The sequence below is a fragment of the Heteronotia binoei genome, chromosome 5, assembly GCF_032191835.1.
Source record: "Heteronotia binoei isolate CCM8104 ecotype False Entrance Well chromosome 5, APGP_CSIRO_Hbin_v1, whole genome shotgun sequence".
Lineage (NCBI taxonomy): Eukaryota > Metazoa > Chordata > Lepidosauria > Squamata > Gekkonidae > Heteronotia > Heteronotia binoei.
Window position 1 is genome coordinate 37,805,645 of NC_083227.1, and position 22,554 is coordinate 37,828,198.

Consider the following 22,554-nt stretch of genomic DNA (forward strand, 5'->3'; position numbering starts at 1 on the left):
GCCTTGTGTTGCAGGGTTCCTTGGCCCTCAAGGCTGCTAGCAGCTTAGGGGGTCCTAGCAGCTTAGGGGTACAGCCATGCTTGCTCCTATATACATTATATGGCAGCATCTGTAGATAAAGCTTTTCAGGGTATTGGTGGTAACAGTTATACCTGCTAATGTTTGGATTTCAAACTGCAGCTAAACTAATAAGACTGACGCTGATGGTATGTAGATCCTCTGTCTCCTTAGAGATAAAGGTGCCAGCCTCCTGGTGGGGCCTGGGGATCCTCCTGAATTATACCTCATCATCAGATTACAGAAATCAGTTCTCCTGGAGAAAACAGATGCTTTGGAGGATATACTCTGGCATTGCACCCCACTTATGTCCCTGTCCTCCTCAGGCTCCATTCCCAAATATTCAGGAATTTTGCAGCCCCAACCCTCCATCCCCTGTTGGTGGCACAGAGGGCTCCTGGGAATCCCACTCAGAGACCACAGTCTGAGTTATAGAAAATGAGAAAATGTGTGCATACAATGCTTATTTATATCACAGCATATTGTTTTGTTGGTGAAAAAAATTTGCCTTAAGAGCACACTGTACATACAGGGTGGGGATGGAGGCTTCTTGCACGTTTGATTAACGATGGGCTCATCATGATGAATTTTGGCCAATTTGTGGTTTGCAGAACTGTGACCCCATTTCAGAAATAATTCCTTCTTTTTTTAGGTTGTCAGTATTAGGCCCTGCTCAAAAAAACAGCTGTGTTATGAAAAGGGAAGATAAGTTTAATTCTGATGACTGTCATACTCCTCATCGCTGGATATGTGAGAAAATTGCTTTCCAAGTCTGAGCACAGATAATGAGAACCACTGGAATTTACCATCTCAGTCTGACTGAGCTACTTACTTGCTCTACATCTACAAATTTGCCAGAAGCCCACAGTACTTTCTGTCTCTAGCATGCTTTTTATTTCCCACCCACTTTTCTTAAGAAACATTGCTTCCTGTCCTAAGGATACATGATGATAAACCAAAAAAAGTCTATAAAAAATGGACAGTTGTCATGAGACTGTTTTTGGGAACACAGGAAGAACTACAAGCAGCATGGCACTCCATTCAAGTCCAGCTCACTTCTTGTATTATATAGTTGTGTGTGATAGTTTACAATTGCTCATTTAAATTCTGTGTTATTAGAAATTGTAAAAACATAAAAGCCTTGCTGAATCAGACCAGTGGTCTATCCTTTCCAGCATCTGTCTCATGCAGCAGTTAGGGATGTCAGCCTCCAGACAAGACCTGGAGATTATCGGTGCGTGTGTGTGCAGAGTGAGGAACAGAGATATGTACAATAGTGAGCTCCGGTAAGAAAGTGAGTCAAACACCTGCACCTAGTATTAAAACAGTGTATTTACAGAATATATACAAAGTAACTTGCCTGGGAAATTATAAATGTTTGTATGCAAATGCTAGAAGTGTCCGAAGTAAAATTGGTGAATTGGAATGTTTAGTGTTGGGAGAAAACATAGACATTGTGGGAATTTCAGAAACTTGGTGGAATGAGGAGAATCAGTGGGACACGGTGATTCCTGGATATAAGTTATATTGGAAGGATAGGGAGGGAAGGGTTGGAGGTGGGGTGGCTCTGTATGTCAGAGAGGATATACGGTCCAGTAAGACTGAGGTCAGAGAATTAGATTCCCTTTTAGAAATGCTTTGGGTTGAAATAGAGGGCCCAAAAGGAAATTTAACTATGGGAGTTTGTTATCGCCCACCAAATCAAAAGAGAGAGGACGATTATAATATGATGGAAGGATTAAAGATAGCGGCTAAACGTAAAAACTGTGTCGTAATAGGTGATTTTAACTACCCGCAGATTGATTGGGTCAATATGTGTTCTGGTCGAGAGAAAGAGATTGAGTTTCTTGATGCTCTCAATGACTGTGCTATGGAGCAGATGGTCTCAGAACCTACCAGAGGTGGGGCGATCCTGGATCTGGTCCTAAGTAATGCCCAAGACTTAGTGAGAGACGTAAAAGTGATTGCGCCGCTTGGGAACAGTGACCATAATGTTATTGATTTCACCGTTTGTATAAATAGGGAGTTGCCCAAAAAGACCGCCACAACCACATTTAACTTTAAAAGGGGTAAATTCTCTGAGATGAGGAGGCATGTGAGGAGGAAACTGAAAGGAAAGGTAAATACGGTCAAAACCCTTGGGGAAGCTTGGAGACTATTTAAAACTATAATCCTAGAAGCTCAGATAAAATACATACCACAAGTTAGGAAAGGCACAAACAGGTATAAGAAGAGGCCAGCATGGTTAACAAACAAAGTAATGGAAGCTGTAAAAGGTAAGAAGGACTCCTTTAAGCGGTGGAAAACCAGTCCAATTGAGATTAATAAAAGGGAACACAGGCAGTGGCAAATCAAATGCAAGACTGTGATCAGGCAGGCAAAAAGGGACTATGAGGAGCATATTGCAAAAAACATAAAGACCAACAATAAAAATTTCTTCAAATATATTAGAAGTAGGAAACCAGCCAGGGAAGCAGTGGGGCCCTTGGATGACCATGGGGTAAAAGGATTACTGAAGGAGGATGGGGAAATGGCTGAGAAGCTGAATGCATTTTTTGCCTCCGTCTTCACCGTGGAAGATGAGAAGTGTTTGCCCGCCCCAGAACCACTAATATTGGAAGGGGTGTTGAAAGACCTGAGTCAGATTGAGGTGACAAAAGAGGAGGTCCTACAACTGATAGACAAATTAAAAACTAATAAGTCACCAGGTCCGGATGGCATACATCCGAGAGTTCTGAAAGAACTCAAAGTTGAACTTGTGGATCTTCTAACAAAAATCTGTAATCTTTCATTGAAATCTGCCTCTGTTCCTGAGGACTGGAAGGTAGCAAATGTCACCCCCATCTTTAAAAAGGGTTCCAGAGGAGATCCAGGAAATTACAGGCCAGTCAGTCTGACTTCAATACCGGGAAAGTTGGTAGAAACCATTATCAAGGACAGAATGAGTAGGCACATTGATGAACACAGGTTATTGAGGAAGACTCAGCATGGGTTCTGTAAGGGAAGATCTTGCCTCACTAACCTGTTACATTTCTTTGAGGGGGTAAACAAACTTGTGGACAAAGGAGACCCGATAGATGTTGTTTACCTTGACTTCCAGAAAGCTTTTGATAAAGTTCCTCATCAAAGGCTCCTTAGAAAGCTTGAGAGTCATGGAGTAAAAGGACAGGTCCTCTTGTGGCTCAAAAACTGGCTGAGTAATAGGAGGCAGAGAGTGAGTATAAATGGGCAGTCTTGCAGTGGAGGACGGTAAGCAGTGGGGTGCCGCAGGGCTCGGTACTGGGTCCCATGCTCTTTAACTTGTTCATAAATGATTTAGAGTTGAAAGTGAGCAGTGAAGTGGCCAAATTTGCGGATGACACTAAATTGTTCAGGGTGGTGAGAACCAGAGAGGATTGTGAGGAACTCCAAAGGGATCTGTTGAGGCTGGGTGAGTGGGCGTCAACGTGGCAGATGTGGTTCAATGTGGCCAAGTGCAAAGTAATGCACATTGGGGCCAAGAATCCCAGCTACAAATGCAAGTTGATGGGGTGTGAACTGGCAGAGACTGACCAAGAGAGAGATCTTGGGGTCGTGGTAGATAATTCACTGAAAATGTCAAGGCAGTGTGCGTTTGCAATAAAAAAGGCCAACGCCATGCTGGGAATTATTAGGAAGGGAATTGAAAACAAATCAGCCAGTATCATAATGCCCCTGTATAAATCGATGGTGCGGTCTCATTTGGAGTACTGTGTGCAGTTCTGGTCGCCGCACCTCAAAAAGGATATTATAGCATTGGAGAAAGTCCAGAGAAGGGCAACTAGAATGATTAAAGGGCTGGAACATCTTCCTTATGAAGAAAGGTTGAAACGCTTAGGGCTCTTTAGCTTGGAGAAACGTCGACTGAGGGGTGACATGATAGAGGTTTACAAGATAATGCATGGGATGGAGAAAGTAGAGAAAGAAGTACTTTTCTCCCTTTCTCACAATACGAGAACTCGTGGGCATTCGATGAAATTGCTGAGCAGACAGGTTAAAACGGATAAAAGGAAGTACTTCTTCACCCAAAGGGTGATTAACATGTGGAATTCACTGCCACAGGAGGTGGTGGCGGCCACAAGCATGGCCACCTTCAAGAGGGGGTTAGATAAAAATATGGAGCAGAGGTCCATCAGTGGCTATTAGCCACAGTGTGTATGTGTGTGTGTGTGTGTGTGTATATATATATATATATATATATATATATATATATATATATATATATATATATATTTGGCCGCTGTGTGACACAGAATGTTGGACTGGATGGGCCATTGGCCTGATCTAACATGGCTTCTCTTATGTTCTTAACTAGTGCAGTGCTAATCATAGATCTAAGCGACGAAGTGCTCTGCCAGCATCCACCTCTCCAGTGAGAGAGCTATACACAGTCAATGCAGTCCTTATGTATTTACATCAGCCAATCAAGGCAGTCCATAATCTTGCTGACTCCAGCAGGTACTTTCCCTTCTTCCTTGTCCAGCCAGAACCGGCTTGCTGACAAGGCCACTCTGACCTGACCTGTCAGTTAGATCCACCTGCTGGCTTGTTGCTCCTGTCAGGCTGTGTAAAGGAGGACTCCATATACCGACAGAGATCTGTTGGAACTACACCTTATCTCTAGATTACAGAGCTCAGTTCCTCCCGGGGGGGGGGGGGGATGCTTTGGCATTTTACTCCAGGGAGGTCCCTGCCCTCCCTAGGCTCCATCTCCAAATCTCCAGGAGTTTCATAACCTGGATCTAATGATCCTATCCCCCATCTCCCAATGGTGGCTAAGGGGGAACTGGCAACTATACAAAGTGGCCAGTTACTCTGGGGGGCCAACAACAGGCAGGGTTGCCAACCTCCAGATGGGACCTGAACATCTCCTGGAGTTACAACTGATCTCCAGAGTACAGAGATGAGGTTCCTTGGAGAAAATGATGGCTCCAACATGATGAAATACTTCAATATATTACATCCTTGTTGAACTCCCTTCCCTCTCCAGCCTCCACCCCCATATCTCCAGGAATTTTTCATTCTGGAGCTGGCAACCCTCACAAGAGGACAGAGTGAAGGTCAAGGCCTTCCCTTGATATTGCCTGATGTTCAGAGATTTGCGTCCTCTGAACATGGAGATTCCCTTAAATCACCGTGGCTTTAGTCACCACTGACAACCCAGGGGCAAATTGGCTATTATGTTCACAGGGACTTTTCTCAGGCTGATAGCTGGATGACCTGCCTCTTATGTGGGTTAGGCCAGAACAGTGGTAAGAAAGGTGGCACCTGGGCAAACCCCATGCAGTGTGGAGAAGGTAGTCCCCAGCCAAACTCTGCACAGTAAGTCTAGCTGTACAGGTTGTCAGGCAGGCAGGCTTTTTATCCTCCCTCTCCCTCTATGGTGGCAGGGGACAAGGGAAGCAGTATCCTTTTCTAGAGCTGCTTCCTTCCCAGTCCACACCTGTCCTCAATTAATCCTCCAACTGGCACAACTTTTGTTAGTCTTTACTGGACTCTTGCACTTTTTTACCGCTCCAGACAAATACAGCTACTCATCTTGATTTTTTTTTTTGTGGTCATCAGAAGAGAGTTGTGAGAGAATGAAATGTTCCTCCTTTTGGTTTGGGAGTGCTATCATTTACTTTAGTAGATTTGGTCCCATTAATTCTTTTTGTGGAGAACATGCTCTGTTGTTCTTAAGTAGAAAACATAATAATAATCTTTTATTTATATCCCGCCCTCCCTGCCGTGGCAGGCTCAGGGCGGCTGACAGAAGAAAACGGCTGGCATTTGATGGCCCAGAACACATCACAGGATGAACAGCGAATAAGCCTTGCCCTTTTACTGTTGCTTGAGCAGAAATCTAGTAACACCTGCTCCAAAGCGAGGTGAAGTTGGAATTCCGATCCCTTGGCATGAGGGCTCCCTGTGGCTGGTCACCTTCTTATTGAAGTGTTCTTATTACTTGCATAGGCATCGTGGTGGCTGCAGATCCAATTCCTTTGTATGTAGCAACGTGAAGAAACAGCAAAGCCAGAGTTCAGAAAGACACAATCCCCTCCTCCTGCTGTCACTTCCAGCCTGCAACACAAGCACAACACAGGTCAAGTGAGGCTGGGCATTTGCTTTTGCATGGGCAAGAGGACAGCATTCCAAGCCACACAAGCAATTAGTTGAACCATTAAAAAAAAACCCGAGTTCCATTCCAGCTTGACAGCATTTCCTGAGCCCTCCCAGCTCACACATAAGAAAGACAGTGAAAACAGAACAGAAATTCAGTGGTACCTTAAAGACCAACATAGTTTCTTCCAGCAGGAGCATTTAAGGAGAGCCAACAGCCCAGCAGAATCAGAGGGCAAAGATCTTCACAAACTGAAGCAGGAAGGATTACAAGCTAAAAAGCTCTTCCACGAGCAGACAAACAAACGAATCTCTCTGCACATACACTATCTGGTTAGGTAGAAGAGCTCCTATTTTCCTTACTCTCCTGAAAGTTATCTTGTCCTATACAATTTCGTTCACAAGGTAGTATTCTGAATTCCCACACCTGCAGCCTGGAATAGTACAATCCAGGAAAGGCTTTACCAACTGACTGTGCTAAACTGATAACCAGTTTATACATTTGGCATAATTAAGTGGTCAAAAAGCAAAAGGAAAGAACGAATGAATGAAGAGGAGGGCAGCAACAAAAATAGCCATAAAAACAGAGAACATTCACCATGCCCAGAGATACAGGGTGTCTCATGAAGGCCTGGACTTCCATTGGTCACCCCAATTAATGTCATTGTAGCCCCAACTGCCCGCCCCCCCAGCAAAAGCTGCTCTACTCTGTGCCTGGGAATATCTGGTATAACCACTATCCTTGGATGAACCATGTGGGGGCTGCAGTACACACTTCTGTCCACTGGGGCACCAAGAAGACTGTGCTATGAGCTGCTGTGAGCTGAACTAAATTTGAAGAACTTGAGCCCACAACTGAGTTCTCTGTTGTCATTTTAAAACGCTGTGAGGGCTCAACCCTGATTGGGCCCACAGCCTGGACCTCCCCCTCCATGGCTTTTCAAGTGCTTAGAGTTCAGTACATCAGTGCTTAGTTCTCATAGCCCTTTCTAACACATTCAGAGAAAAGCTGTTCGCCACTTTGGGCAGCATTTTTTCTCCAAGCCAGTTTTGCCAGGGGTCCTGGAGGGTCCCCCCCCCCGCCACAATCTTCTGGGTGTGGAGTATATGTCACTGGGGGGGTGTGGGGAGATGTGTTTCTGCCCACCATTGCTGGATGTGGTCTCCCTTCAGGCCGAGCACCCTGCAAAATGCCCAGCACACTGCCACACAAGAAATCATTGGGGCAGCACACCTAGTTTTTTCCAGTGTGGTGGCAGGCTTGTGTGGCTTCCCCATTGCTGAATGTGGCTGCTCAGACTGTACAGTGGCAACAGGGCTTCCAAGCATCAGATTTCCACATAAGAAGAGTTCTGTTGGATCAGACCAATGGTCCATCTAGTCCAGCATCCTGTCTCACACAGTTACTATGGAGGGCCAACAACAAGCCATAGAAGGCCGAGTTTTCCCGTGATGTCACTTCCTGGCTCTGGGAATTCAGAGGCTTAGTGCCTCTGAACATGGAGGCTCCCCTCAGCCATCATGGCAAGTAGCCACTGATAGCCCTATCCTCCAAGAATCTAATTCCCTTTTAAAGCTGTTTATTTATGTGGCTGGACTCTTATAATCGCGCCGTTCAATTTGCGCCCCTTTTATTGTGCAGTTGTACTGCAACTAGGCTATATTACCTGTTTACTGTATTAAAGAGAGCACAGGATATATTACTTGTTTACTATATTAAAGAGAGCACAAACGTATCTCACATGCATGATAAGAAATTGTATGCAGTGTTTTGCTCACGTGGTTGCTCAACCTCCAAGTAGTAGCTGGAGATCTACTGGAATTACTATTGACCCCCAGAGTAAAGAAATCAGTTCACCTAAATAAAATGTCCAATTTGGAAGGTGGACTCTATGGCATTATATCCCCCTGAAGTCACTCCCCTCCCCAAACCCCACTCTCCTCAGGCAACACCCCCAAAATCTCCAATGTTTTCCAGCCAGATCTGGTAACCTTAATTCCCCAGTAGATTTTTTTTTTAAATGGAGATTGAAATGTATTATTCTGATCTACTATTATAAGAACTGAGTTCTCTGAATTACCAGCTATAATTTTTAACTGATTCTGTGGCCCACCCCCACCACTGCTTTGAAGAGTCATGCATTTTTCCTTATACCTCTGCAACAAAAAAGACCTTAAAAAAAAACTTAGGGGACCCAATACAAATATTGCTACAATTGTAAATAGCGATATATTCAATCACTGGTTTTTTTAAAAAGAAAGAAAAGAAAACAGCCCTGGCAACAGAGTGGGAAAATGGCTGTTGTGTGGGTGGGCCATTCACATAGCAACTGTCCAAGCTTTGCTGCAATCTTTCCAAAAGCTTCAGACCAAAGCAGGTCTGGGAAAGTTTGAAGAAGAGGTGGGGAAACCCTGAGAGGTGCACAAATGTCCTTGTCTGGCACCTTTTACAAGTTCACTAAATATCTGCTGTAAAAAAAGTTATTAGATACTCCTATACCTCTGGTTCTTCTACAGAGCACTCTTCCTGTTATTTCAGCTACCCCCCCCCATTTCATCCTCCTCCACTACCACTTTGAGGGTCTTGTCTAAAAGTATTATAATAAAACCTGTACATAAATAACATATGATCTGACATTTACCCTGCATCTGACCCCCTCACACTCTTGCCTACATGGGTTCCCAGTATAGAAGAGCAAGCCAAAAAAACCACGCTAAGTAATTACCATCACAGAAAATATATCATTGTAAATGCTCTACTGCAAAGTACACAATAAATTATGTTAGCAGTATACAACAAAGATTTTTAAATTTATGAATTTATAGTGCTCACAGGCACCCTAAAACTGTTTACAAATATGTAAAATATAAGGCAAGTTGAGTACTGAACAAAGTAACACTGAAGTTCCAGTACAATAGTGCATATAAAGTCACAAAATGCAGTTAAGCAGCAATAAGAAGCGGTAAAACACCCATTCCAGATATTGTGGTGTTTCAATTTCTCTTAATCAGTTAGATCCAAGTGGGCAGCCATTTTGGTCTGAAGTAGTAGAACAAAGTAGGAATCAAATTCACCTTTAAGACCAACAAAGTTTTATTCAGAATGTAAGCTTTCATGTGCTCTAAGCACACTTTATCAGAAGAGAAATCAGGTACAATGAGCAGAGCTACACGTAGCTGGTAGAAGAAGAAGAAGATGAAGATATTGGATTTATATCCCGCCCTCCACTCCGGAGAGTCTCAGAGCGGCTCACAATCTCCTTTCCCTTCCTCCCCCACAACAGACACCCTGTGAGGTAGATGAAGATATTGGATTTATATCCCGCCCTCCACTCCGAAGAGTCCCAGAACGGCTCACAATCCCCCTTCCCCTCCTCCCCCACAACAGACACCCTGCGAGGTAGATGAAGATATTGGATTTATATCCCGCCCTCCACTCTGGAGAGTCTCAGAGCGGCTCACAATCTCCTTTACCTTCCTCCCCCACAACAGACACCCTGTGAGGTAGATGAAGATAGGCAGTGGTTTAGAATGCAAAATGGTACATATTTAAGATCCAATGACAGAATAGTAAAATTAACAAATTGAGCAAACCTTTGATCTGGGTCGCATGAGCGTGAGAAACCAATAAAACAGTAACATGTCAAAATGTGAGAATATCTGTTAATCACTCTATTGTTATAAGCCTGGGCCAAAATGAGGGCATTTTTTTTCTCAGAAGTTTTACCCACCCAACTAATTTACCTTTTAGCATGTAACATACATGTAGTTTGTCATTAGAAAATTACATTAAAATATAGTGGAAGATGGGGTTAGTATATGTAATGATCAGTCACAAAGGAAACACAGACAACTATAGACTTTATTCCCTCCCTCATAAAATTCTGATATCCACTACGAAGGACCCAACACCAGTCTGTCAACTGCCAGGTGATGCCCATAATAAGGAGGAGAACGAAGACTCACGTGCCATTTAATTCTGTCCCGTCTGCCCATTTCCAATTGTGGTCGGGGTCCTTCCAGAGGCCAATCCAGTGATCAGTAGAGCACTTGTAACGCACAATGAATGCCTTGAATGCACATAAAGTCAAGAGTCATAACAATGTCTTCAAACAGTTTTATTTTCTATGTCTTTATCTAGTACAGATCACTGCTCTTCCCCCAGTCCATACAGATAAAAAAATAAAAGGGAATCCATTCACGGACAGGGCAGATTTTTCTACACATCTGAAAGTTTGGTTATTGAATAAGCTGGGGGAAGGAAGGAAGGAAGGAAGGAAGGAAGGAAGGAAGGAAGGAAGGAAGGAAGGAAGGAAGGAAGGAAGGAAGGAAGGAAGGAAGGAAGGAAGGAAGGAAGGAAGGAAGGAAGGAAGGAAGGAAGGAAGGAAGGAAGGAAGGAAGGAAGGAAGGAAGGACGGACTCCAAATGAGCTGGAGGAAGGAGGTCCCAGATTCAATCCCTGGTATCTCCAGTTAAGAAGGTCAGGAAGTAGGGAATGTGAAAGACCTCTGCCTGAGACCCTAGAGAGCCGCTGCCAGACAATACTGACGTTGATGGACCAAGAAAATCTGATTCAGTATAAGGCAGCTTTGTATGTTCATGCGTTACAACATAAGAACATAAGAGAAGCCATGTTGGACCAGACCAGTGGCCCATCCAGTCCAACACTCTGTGTCACACAGTGGCCAAAAAACCAGGTGCCATCAGGAGGTTCATCAGTGGGGCCAGGACACTAGCAGCCCTCCCACTGTTGCCCCCCCCCCCCGCCCCCAAAACACCAAGAATACAGAGCATCACTGCCCAGACAGAGAGTTCCATCAATATGTTGTGGCTAATAGCCTCTAATGGAGCCTCTGCTCCATATGTTTATCCAATCCCCTCTTGAGGACGGGGAGAAAAGCAGGCAATACCTTCTAGTAATATAAATAAATTGTCTGTGTCCCAAAAGAGTCACTTTAACATGCATTTATGAAATGTCTATTCTAGAAATAGAACGTTTATTCTATTCAGGATGGAGAAAGTTCCTTATGTCTTGAGTTGCATAAAAGAATGAATTTTAAGCAAGTTCATCTTCTCACAGCTGTAGCACCTACTGAAATTGCTTCTCCCATAAGGACAGGTTTCTTACCTGTAACTGATGATCTTCGAGTGGTCATCTGTGCAGTCACACATATGGGTTTATCCGCCAGGATCGAGCCCATCTCGGAGAATTCAAAGCAATCCTAAGCGTTATTTTTGGCGCGCCTTTCCCCTTGTCCCGGGGAGGGGGCAGCGACTGCGCATGCCCAGACGAGGGGGAGGCGCCCAACCCACTCAGTTTCTTCCAGCCGCCGGGCAGGTGTATGAATGCAATGATGTGGAAGTCCAGCAGCGGGGAAGGCTGGGTATGTGTGACTGCACAGATGACCACTCGAAGATCATCAGTTACAGGTAAGAAACCTGTCCATCTTCATCGTGGTCTCTGTGCAGTCCCACATATGGGTGACTGGCAAGCTACCTAGCAGGAGGCGGGTGCTGGATCTGTAAGAAGGTCTGCAAGTTAGAGTAGAGTAAGTAGTGTAAATTGTACTCACAATAGGTCGCAGGTGACTTCAGTCGAAGATTGATCTCAGCACAGCCTGCCCAAAGGATGTGTCACGCCGGGAACGAACGTCGAGAGCGTAGTGCGAGGCGAAGGTAGATGGGGACGACCAGACCGCAGCAGCGCAAATGTCCTCCATCGGAACGCCCTTACAGAAGGCTGTTGAGGTTGTGACCGCTCTGGTGGAGTGAGCTCGCAAGTGCTCAGGTACGGGCTGCTTAGCCAGTTCATAGCATAAAGATATGGTGGAGGTAATCCACTTGGAGAATCTTTGAGTAGAGATTCTAGCACCCTGATTATGGGTAGCATAAGAGACAAAGAGTCTATTGTCCTGTCGGAACTGTTTAGTCCTTTCAATGTAGAAGGCCAGAGCTCTGCGTACGTCTAGGTGATGCAGGGTGCGCTGGGCCGTGTCTGTAGGGTTTTGAAAAAACGCAGGTAAGACGGAAGGTTTCCCAAGATGGAAGGGCGATACCACCTTAGGTAAGAAGGCGGGATCAGGGCGCAGCACCACTTTGTTATGGTGGAAAATAGTGTACGGAGGGTCCGCCCTGAAAGCGCAGATGTCGCTTGCTCGTTTGCCAGTAGTGATGGCTACCAGAAGGGCAGTCTTCCACGTCAGAAGGTGTAAGGAGATGGAAGCCATGGGTTCAAATGGTGGCTTCATTAACTGACTGAGGAACAAAGATAGGCTCCAAGCAGGTTGTATTTTGCGAATTGGAGGGTGAAGGTGAAAGATTCCCTTCAAGAAGGCCTTAGTGGCGGAGTGCGAGAATACAGTGGAGCCCTCGATGCATGGATGGAATGCAGAGATAGCTGCCAGGTGCACTTTCAGAGAGGAGTGAGAGAGTCCAGCCTTGGAGAGAGTCAGGGTGTAAGTCAAAATCTGATTGATATTGGCTGACTCAGGTCGAAAGGAATGTAATTCAGCGTACTTAGAGAAGCGTTTCCATTTGAGGTTATAGGCTTTTCTGGTAGCCGGTTTCCTAGCATTGAGGATGATATGACGGACTTCTGGTGTGAAAGTTAGGAATTGATTCTCCATGCTGTAAGGCGGAGGAGAGAAGGGTTGTGATGAAGAACCCTGCCCCTCTGCTGAGAGAGAAGGTCCTGAGCTTGCGGGAAGCGGTGAAAGAGACCGTGAGACAGCAGGAGGAGAGTGGTGAACCACGGTTGACGTGGCCACCAAGGAGTCACTAAGATGCAACTGGCACTGTCCATCATGATTTTCTGCAATACTCTCGTAATGAGAGGAATTGGTGGAAACATGTACAACATTGGGCCGCTCCAAGATTGTAGGAAGGCATCCCTTGCTGACAGCGGAGACGGCTGGCCGCGGGTGAAGAAGTGTGGGCATTGAGTGTTTTCTTGCGTTGCAAAGGCATCTATGTCCGGCATACCGAACTTCTGAAATACGGGAAGGAGATGACTGCGGTTGATGGACCACTCGTGATCGTTGATGGGGTGTCGACTTAGAGTGTCCGCTTGAGCATTTTGGACTCCGGGTAGATGCACTGCAGATAGGAAAATGCCGTGGGCAATGCTCCAGTGCCATAGGCTCAAAGCTCTCTTGCACAGTCTGATGGAAGCAGTGCCCCCTTGTCAGTTTATGTAAAAGGCAGTGGCAATGTTGTCTGATGCGACTTGGGACATGCTTGTTGTGAAGTGATGGAAGAAAGGACCGCAGGGCCCTGTGGACTGCCATCAACTCCAGACAATTTATATGAAGGGAGCGCTCGTATTCTGTCCATTGGCCTTGTACGGTGAGCTGTCCTAAGTGGGCTCCCCATCCCCACTTTGAAGCGTCCGTAGTGACAATCACCGAGGGAGGAGTCCGAGTAAAGGACATTCCCTTGAGAAGGTGATGGCACACAGTCCACCATTTGAGAGACGGAATGATGTGAGCCGGGACAGTGAGCACAGTGAGCTGATGTTGACGCTGAGGATGAAAGGTTCTCACGAACCACAGCTGAAGAGGGCGCATATGCAGTTTGGCAAACAGGAGCACAGAGGTGGTGGTGCAGAGAAGAAGACCTGAGCCAGGCGTGCCTGCGCAGGGCAATGGCTGAAGCTAATGTCTTGGAGGAGCATTGGGCTGCATGACGGGCAGTATTTATCTGCTGCTTGCTCACTCTAGAAAGTTCCTGTAGGGCATGATTGGCTTGCTTTTGGGTAGCTTCCGGAAGGGCTGTGACCAAAGAGCTCAGTTGTGTTGTAAGGTTGTAGGCATAAGCGGAAAAATATGCCATGTAATTATGTATCTTGGTAGTAGCAGTAGTGAGGGAGTAAATTTTTCTCCCAATTGTATCTAGTTTCTTACCCTCTTTCTCGGGGGGAACAGGGTGCCTGGTCTGTTTGGATTTTGAGGAAGAGTGGACGATCATAGAGTTGGGAGCTGGGTGGCTGAAGAGGAATTTGGACTCTGGCGCATGTACCTTGTATAGTGCCTCAACTCTCTTGGACGTCGGCGGAACAGAGGCCGGCTTGTCCCAGGCTTCCTTTAAAGTTTCCAGATGGACTGGGAGCATAGGAAAGGATGATCCCGTAGGGAGGTCCGCATGTACCAGGTCATAGACCACGTCAGAGACTCTTGGGACGTCTGATGTTAATTTTACATTGAGAGATGTAGCCATGTTGGATAGAAGGTCAAGGTAAGACTTAGGGCCCTCGGATGGAGAGAGGTCCGCCGGCTTGGCTATGTCTGAATCCGGGGAGTGGAGGTTTGACGCTGAGGAGTTGGATGATACGGATTGTTCAGCCTCCGAGTCATCTATGGTGTCAACCTCTGGAGTTTTTCTGATCTGCACAGGTGCAGGAGGCTCAAGTGCAGGCGGTTGTGTCGGATTGATAGGGGACGGCAGTTTAGGCCTGGGGTCACGGTACTGATGGCGATCGTGGTGTGGCCTCTGGTAGTCGTGAGGAGACGGGTCTCGGTACCGAGGGCGGTCGCATTCGCGGGAGTGATCCCTGTAATAAGGTCTCTCTCGGGATCTGGAGTCTTCACGGGCCCGAGAGTGTTCTCGGGTGCGATGTCCGTAGGAGCTGGGAGAGGGCGATCTATAGTATCTGTGGTATCTGCGAGGAGATGGAGATCTAGAACTCGAAGGGGAATAATAATAATAATGGCCCCTGCGTCCACTTCGGGATCTATCATCTCGGAGCCGAGGGGGTTCTCTCGGAGTCGAGGGGTTCCTCGTTAACACAGGTGAAGTGATCGGTTGTAGCGTAGGGAGCTCACGGAAGCGGTCCTCGAGAGGAATCAGGCGCTGACTCCTGGTCGAAGTCGGAGACTCGGTACCTAAGATTTGCTCTGGTAAGGATTCGTGCACCGATGGAGATCTTGAACTAATGCGCACAATTTCCAAAGGCGTGATGGCCGGAGTCGAGGTGGATAACGAAGCCGGGGTAGTCCGTGTCGAGGCAGCAGCAGTCATGGCAGGCCGAGGTGTAGGAGGCCTAATTATGACGACGGGTTCGAGAGGAGGTCGAATTGCGGCGTCGGGTTCGAGAGCCTTATGGACGAGTTTTTGCTTCTTGGGAGACTTCGGATTCGAAGGGTCCCTCGGAGTCGAGGTCGAAGGGTCCCTCGGGGTCGACTCGGTACGATGCCGTTTCTTGGAGTCGTCAGACTTCTTGTGGTGCTTGCCGGATTTATGCTTGCTGGGAGTCTGCGCCACGGAAGCAACCGGCTGAGTCATTCCCTTTAGAAGTAGGGAAGACGGCGATGACTGCGAGGCTGCGGCTTGCGCCATTACCGGGCGTAGAGACGACTCTAGCAAATGGCTTTTGAGTCTTGCCGCGCGGTTCTTCCTCGCCTGTTTGCCGAACTGGCTACAGTGCACACAAGAGTCTGTTCGGTGTGCTTCCCCGAGGCAGAAAAGGCAAAGAGAGTGCCCGTCCGTAGATGGAATTTTCGCGGAACAGCGAACGCACCTCTTAAAGGTATTTTTTTCTTTTTCCCTCCCTTCCATCTGCCCGGAAAGAGAGGGGGGGGGGAAGAGGGGGTCGAAAAACGAAGTAAAGAGAAAGATTTTTTTTTTTAACAATACCAGTGAAGAGAAGAGGAATCGGAAAGAACGTAGATCGAAGAACGGGAACGTAGATCAGTAAAGGACTGCAATGAAGCGGGAGATCAGCGAGATAGGTGTTTTCCGGACGGCGGTAAAGAAGAAACTGAGTGGGTTGGGCGCCTCCCCCTCGTCTGGGCATGCGCAGTCGCTGCCCCCTCCCCGGGACGAGGGGAAAGGCGCGCCAAAAATAACGCTTAGGATTGCTTTGAATTCTCCGAGATGGGCTCGATCCTGGCGGATAAACCCATATGTGGGACTGCACAGAGACCACGATGAAGATAAACTAGTGACAGTGGAAGAGCCCTTTTGTTAGCCCAACAGTCTCTTGGAAGGGGGAGTCCCCTTACTATTATTTCAGCCTCTCAAGCAGCCCAAATGACCAGAGGACAATTCAAGTCTCTAGTCTCCCCCTCCCAAATCCTCTGTACACTTGCCTGGATCCAAACAGCTGGTGAGGAGAGAAGGGCTACCAAAAAGGCATGATGGGATTGGGAGTTAAGGAGGGAACCAGGTAAGATAAAATGAAAAAGCTGGCTGGATCCCATTCTGTCTACACCCCAACAAACAAAATGGTGGTCCAGTATTGGAGAAGGAGAGAGTTATGTCTCTGCCTACTTATATCAAGGGTTTCCTGTGTGCTGCCACCAAGGCAGGCACATTTCTTCATGGCACTGCAAGGAATGATCTTCTCCCACTCCTAACAAATTTCTCCATATGTATGTGCTGTTCATACCTTTTCTAGCTTATTCTCAATCACAGCCAGGGAGGAGCCATGGGACCAACAAAAGCTTTGGCTGGAAGTCCAGTTCATTCCTTCTTCTGAGAAAAAGTAGCATTTCCCTTCATAGCCAATCCAGCCAGATGGGCATGCTGGAAGACAGGGGGCAGGGGGAGCCACATCACAGCCCTTCTGCTGAGCATCCTTTGCTAAAAATGGAAGAGAAGGAACTCTTTGAACAGGGATGGGATCAGGCCTTCAAATAAGCCCACAAAAAAGTATTTCTACTTGCCTGTATTTATCTGTGTGAATCCAGCAATTACACACAGGCATAGAGTAGGCCTTCTAAACTAATCTCTGTGTAGATTTGTATATTAAGGCCTCTAATATACAATCAAACCTAGCCTACTCTCTCTTTTCCCCCCACCCCAATTTTACTTGCGCAGCTTCCCAAAGGTAGCCTGCTTCAAGTCAAACTACATGCTACAGAGACCACAGTGTTGTTAACCAAAATGCAATACATTTTTTTTTTACTTTAAGGCACTAAAAATATAGCCAGTCAGTCAGTCAGTTTACTTATGGTCACAGACCAAATAAAAAACAAAACTTAAAAGCTTCAACACAGAAGATAAAGCCTATGCTATAGTAAGTATTAGGAAAGACAACTGTCTTAATATGTTCAATATAAAAGTTACATCAATACGCAAGTTAAAACAGAACATCTTAAAATTGAGAAGCAGTAAAACGAGTCTTTCGGATGCTATAGCTGGCAGCACAGAACTTGGCAGCAGCTTCAGAAATGAGCTGGTTTTCATCCGAAAGCATGAGATTTAGACATTCTGATTCCATCAGCCCAGAATTTGCCGTTAATATAGGCTCTACATATTTCGCACGGGCCTCTTTATACCAGGAACACCTAAGAATTGTGTGTGTAGTGGATTCAATTTCCCCTGAACCACTTTGGCCTTTGCGCCAAAGGGACCCCCTTGTACCTGCCCTCGAGAACTGCTGAGGAAAGCGCTGAGCATCTGACCAGAGTAAAAGCTTTTCTGAATGTATGGACATCTAGTTGATGGAAACAGTTTAAGTATCCAACCCGATATCTAGCCTGCTCTGGCAATCTAAAGCATAATGGGCTGCTGTGGGCTGTTATATCCATCAGTGAAATGATGCAGAGGTGTAAGATTTAAATGCTCCTCTCTTCATGGCCCAGTTCAAGATTTAAAAAGCTGTAATTTGCTTTTAAAAGGTTAATAGAGATCTATGAAGTCCATCATATTGTGTTTGATCTGTTAAGGAAGGCAATGCAGCCATGGAAAGAAGCAAAATCGACAGGAAGTATAGTTGCCAGTTCTAGGTTTGGAAACTTCTGGTGATTGGGAGAGTGCAGCCAATGGAGAACAGGACACTCCTACTTGCTTGTATATATCTGTGTCAATCCAGCTATTACACATAGGCATAGAGTACGCTGAGGGGGAATACCTCAGCAGGAATAACATCATAAAGTCCACTCTCCAAAGGAGCCATTTTCTCCAGAAGAACTGATCTCTGTAGTCTGGAGATGAGTTGTACTTCCAGGAGATCTCCAGGCCCCACTTGGAGGATGACAACCCTAACTGGAGGTCAAGGAAGAGATGAGCAGCAGAAGAGAAAGGCCACAACAACTAAAGCACATCAGAGAAAGGAAAATCATGAACAGAAAGATCAGGAAGATGGGGCACAACAAAGCCAAAAGCAGTCACTGCACAAAACTATTAAATATGATCTAATTTTTCTCATCTCCCTCTTTCAAAGGGCTCAGGGCAGCATACATGACTCTCACCCTCATTACCTGTGAGGGTCTACTGTGAATCTATTCTTGGTGGCAGAAATACACAGGATGGGCTTTTGCAGGAAGAATGAGCAAAAAAACAAACCTGGAGTCTGTCTTAAATTTATTAACGTCATTGGCTAGTTCACTCAGAATCTGTTTACATTAGCTTTAACAAGAAACACATTGCTGGGTGTAACTTTTCTGTTTTCCACACCTATGGTTGAAATGGACAGGGACTGTACCTCTCAGCTAAGGAGGGCTTCCTACCAAACTCCAGGCAGGTAAGGAGAAAGCGTCACCATTTTACAGGCCATCTGATTTTTCTCTTTATAACCAGGCACTGAGAGTCAGTGTGTGGCCATCCAAGAATTCCAGTGTGGAATGGCACAGACACAAATTCATGCTATGTTTGAGCTCTATTTCAGATTTTGCTCAGCCCTCCTGAGGAATCTCTTTCTGAGCCTCTGTTCCCAGTGCCTGTAAGGTGGCAGACATTATGACTGAACTGCCTGGGAAGAACCCTTTGCAGCAGCTTCCCATCCTTCTAATATTGCCTTTGATGACAAGCATGCAGCATTTCTTATCTAGGAGATAGTAGAAAAAAAACCCAAAACCACCCACTGAGAACACAACTGCCTCCCTCATATGGTCGCCATGGCCTTTGCTGAGCTCACAATGGCTTCTTCTCAATCTGTAGTGCAGATTCAGTCTAGCACAACATGAGTGACACAGAAGAAGCATGTCAGATCTGTAGCACCAAAACACCACACAGCAAAACTCAGGGGACCCAACCACATGCAAATACGTGCAACAAAATCCTGGCAACCATATTTTGCAAGGGAAAAGTAGCTTCAGGAGGAATGGCGTGTGCTTGTGGGCATGTTTGTAACATCTGTTTGCTTTTAACATGAAATGCAGTCCAGAGATTAAGAAGAGGAAAGGAACACAGAATTTGGGAGCCAGAGGCATAAGCAAAGGGACCCAGTAGCTTTGACTCCTTCATTCAGGTCCAGTTCATCCACAGTACCATGAGAAACATTCATGAGAAAATAAGAGCAGCCCAGATGGATCAGATCAGTAGTTCAGCATCTAGTTTCACAAAGTGACCAACTGGAAGGCCTACAATCAGGCCATAAAGTCACAGGCTGCCATGTGTCTTTCCCCACTCCAACCCAGGCCTTTCTCCATATAGCTTCAGTAAGCATCTAAATGCAGAAGCCATGTGCAAGGGAGAATCTTATGGCGTACAGGAAACCACAGCTCTCCCCTCCCATCTGATTCCTTGATTCTGATGCTTATCAGGGTGAAGAAGCCAAAGAGAAGCAGTTCTCAAACTGCTCTGGGGATGAAGCAGGAGTTAGAAGCCAAACAAAGATAAATGTGTGTCCACAACTTTGCTGTGAATCATACAGAACCAAAGACAAAGAATGGAGGCAGAAAACTCACCTGGTGACCTACTTACAAAAATGATGAGGACAATGGTGACCAGGGAAAAGATGATAACAAAAACAAGTAAGACTACTTCTCGTGGAGAAGGTTTCCGGCAGCAGTTCTGTAAACTCCCTGGAAGGAAACAAGGCACAAAAACAGTGCTTGAGGCTGCCAGTGATGCTCAGAGAGAAGAAAGGAGAATGGGAAAGTGATGTGTTTCTACTCTGGCCCTGAACAAATCTCTTAACTAGCAGAAGATTTGATATTGCTGAAGCTTGTGTGTACTGTATTTAAGCAGAGAGTGTGCATCAGCCAGTCCAAATTCTGCAGCCTTACATACAGTATGCGATTTAAGAAAATACTCATGTGCCAGGCAATTTATACAGGAGTCTTCAACAGGTTCTCCTCCATCTATCCTCCAAGTTTGGTGAAGATTGGATTTGTAATGTTTTAGTTATAGCCCCCCAAAGCAGGTACCCCCAGGAAAGCTCAGTTTCAGCTCTCATGACAGCTAACTATTCTCTCTTTGTGATACAAAGTGAAAGCAGCTGAGTCAGGATGTCTGCTCCCATAGAGAAGAATGGGAGCTCTGTGATTAGCTCCCAGAGCTGCCAATAAAGCTACAGACAACTGCTGTGGGTGTTACTTGGGTTCCCAGACATCCACCCCCAGTTTTGCCTAGGAACTGATTGAATTGGTACCAGCCTTGGCTGTCTGGAAAAACAAACCACCAAAGCTGAAAGGTGGTTCATTTTCTGATTCGGACATGGTGCAACCAAACAAACCTGTTCAAAACAAACCATGAAATGGCCTGGTTCTTGTTCAAACCTGTTTGGTTTTTTTGGTTTGTGCCCATCCTTAGTAATTAACATGTAGAACTCACTGCCACAGGAAGTGGCGGCGGCTACAAACATAAACAGCTCCAAGAGGGGACTGGAAAAACATATGGAGCAGAGGTCCATGAATTATCCACAAGGTATAGAAGGAACACTATGTTTAAGGTAATGATGCTCTGTATTCTTGGGAGCTTGGGGCACAACAGTGGGACAGCTTCTGGCCCTGCTGGTTGACCTCCTGATGGCACCTGCATTTTGACCACTGTGTGACACAGAGTGTGACTGGCAAGCAATAGCAAAACCACCTCTGAATGTCCCTTGCCTTGAAACCCCTATGGGGTCACCATAAGTTAGCTGTGACTTGATGGAACATTCCACTACATGCAGACTAGAAATGGGGTGGGGGGGTGGGGTAGGGACAGACCATGTAAACCAGATTCACAAAACCTGGGTTTAAGTAGAATTGCCTTGTTGACTACCTGCTCAGGTACTGCTGCTCCTACTTACTGCACTCTGCTCTTTCAGATTTCTTTCTCTCTTCATCTGTGCGTGGTAGACATTCAAAAGCAGGATCAGTTCTATATAAACATAATAAGAGAAGAGCCATTCTTGATCAGCCCATAAGACCCATCTAGCACAGAATCCTATTTCTAACAGTGGCTCATATATAGTGAAAACTGGGAGGAGCTATAACTGGAAGGACAAGCACATATGGATCCCTCCTATTATATACAGAACTTTTTAGCAGGTTGGAGGGTTGTGAGAAGTAGTATCTCTCAGGTGCACGTCATCCAGCCCCAGTGACTAGGTAATTCTTATTAATGCTATTTTAATTTGACTTGGGTATCGGAAGATTGGAAGCTCTTACCATGAAGCTTCTTTCTCGGTGGTCCTGGAGTGGGACGGTCCGAAACTGCTGGGAGTAGGCTCCTCCTCTGGAAACAGGGTCGTTGATAGTTTGATCCGGCCTGGAGGAGGGGCCTCTCTATTGGAAACTTTCCAGTCCATAGAAAAGCCATAATCCCCCTCAGGAAAACTCTAAAAAACAAACTCTGCATCACGATAACAAACCACTCAGAGACCATAATAATGCAACGCCATTTTAATAACTGCAACAGCAGAAGTAACTGCAAACAATAGGAAACTTCCGCTACCAGTGCCCTGGTAACTCCAACACTCAAGCTCCCACAGCGACCAGCCTGGAGTAAGTTGCAACACTGTTAAGAGCTTCCAATCTTCTGTTCTCTGGTGGTCCCCGGTAGTGGGACGGTCCGAAACTGCTGGGACATACAAAAGCAATATGTACCCCGGGCGGGAACCACTATGTCTAGGGTATAACCTGCTGTAGCACCCTGCGGCCAAAAGCTGCTTCAGCTGACGCCCACCTATCCACCTTATAATGCCTGGTGAACGAATGAGCCGAACGCCAGGTGGCTGCCCTACAAATGCCTTCCAGAGATGAAAAGATCCTGTATACTGCTGACGTGGCCACTCTCCATAAGGAATGAGCCGTAATTCCTTCTGGAGGCTCTAACCCTGTTGCCGTGTATGCTGCAGAAATACATTGACCCAACCACCTGCTCAGGGTTGAAGGAGTAACTGGTTTTCCCAGAGAAGGTGAACTAAAGGAAACAAACAAGGACTCTGACCTCCTAAAGTCCTTGGTTCTGTTTATATAAAAACTCAAGGCACGCTTAACATCTAACCGATGCCACTCCTTTTCCTTCTCATGTTTGGGATTGGGACAGAATGAGGGTAATACCAAGTCCTGAGACAGGTGAAAAACTGAATTCACTTTAGGAATAAATGTTGAATCAGGTCTCAACACTACTCTGTCCTCATGAAAGGTACAAAGATCTTTTTCCATGGACAGGGCCTGCAACTCAGATACCCTCCGGGTAGAGGTAATCCCAACTAAAAACAGTGTT

General features: G+C 46.0%; 1 protein-coding gene across 1 annotated transcript in view; it reads right to left on the reverse strand.

Moving 5' to 3' along the window:
- Nucleotides 1-5,760: 5,760 nt before the first annotated feature.
- Nucleotides 5,761-22,554, reverse strand: part of LOC132572297 (C-type lectin domain family 2 member D-like) — a 32,250-nt gene continuing 15,456 nt past the window's right edge. Inside the window, exons 4-8 of the mRNA XM_060239195.1 lie at nt 21,134-21,204; nt 19,806-19,922; nt 16,562-16,755; nt 10,144-10,247; nt 5,761-6,138 (exon numbers count right to left, since the gene is read on the reverse strand). Of these exons, the coding sequence (XP_060095178.1) occupies nt 5,994-6,138; nt 10,144-10,247; nt 16,562-16,755; nt 19,806-19,922; nt 21,134-21,204 (631 nt within the window). The 3' untranslated portion in view covers nt 5,761-5,993. The remainder of the gene's footprint in view (nt 6,139-10,143; nt 10,248-16,561; nt 16,756-19,805; nt 19,923-21,133; nt 21,205-22,554) is intronic.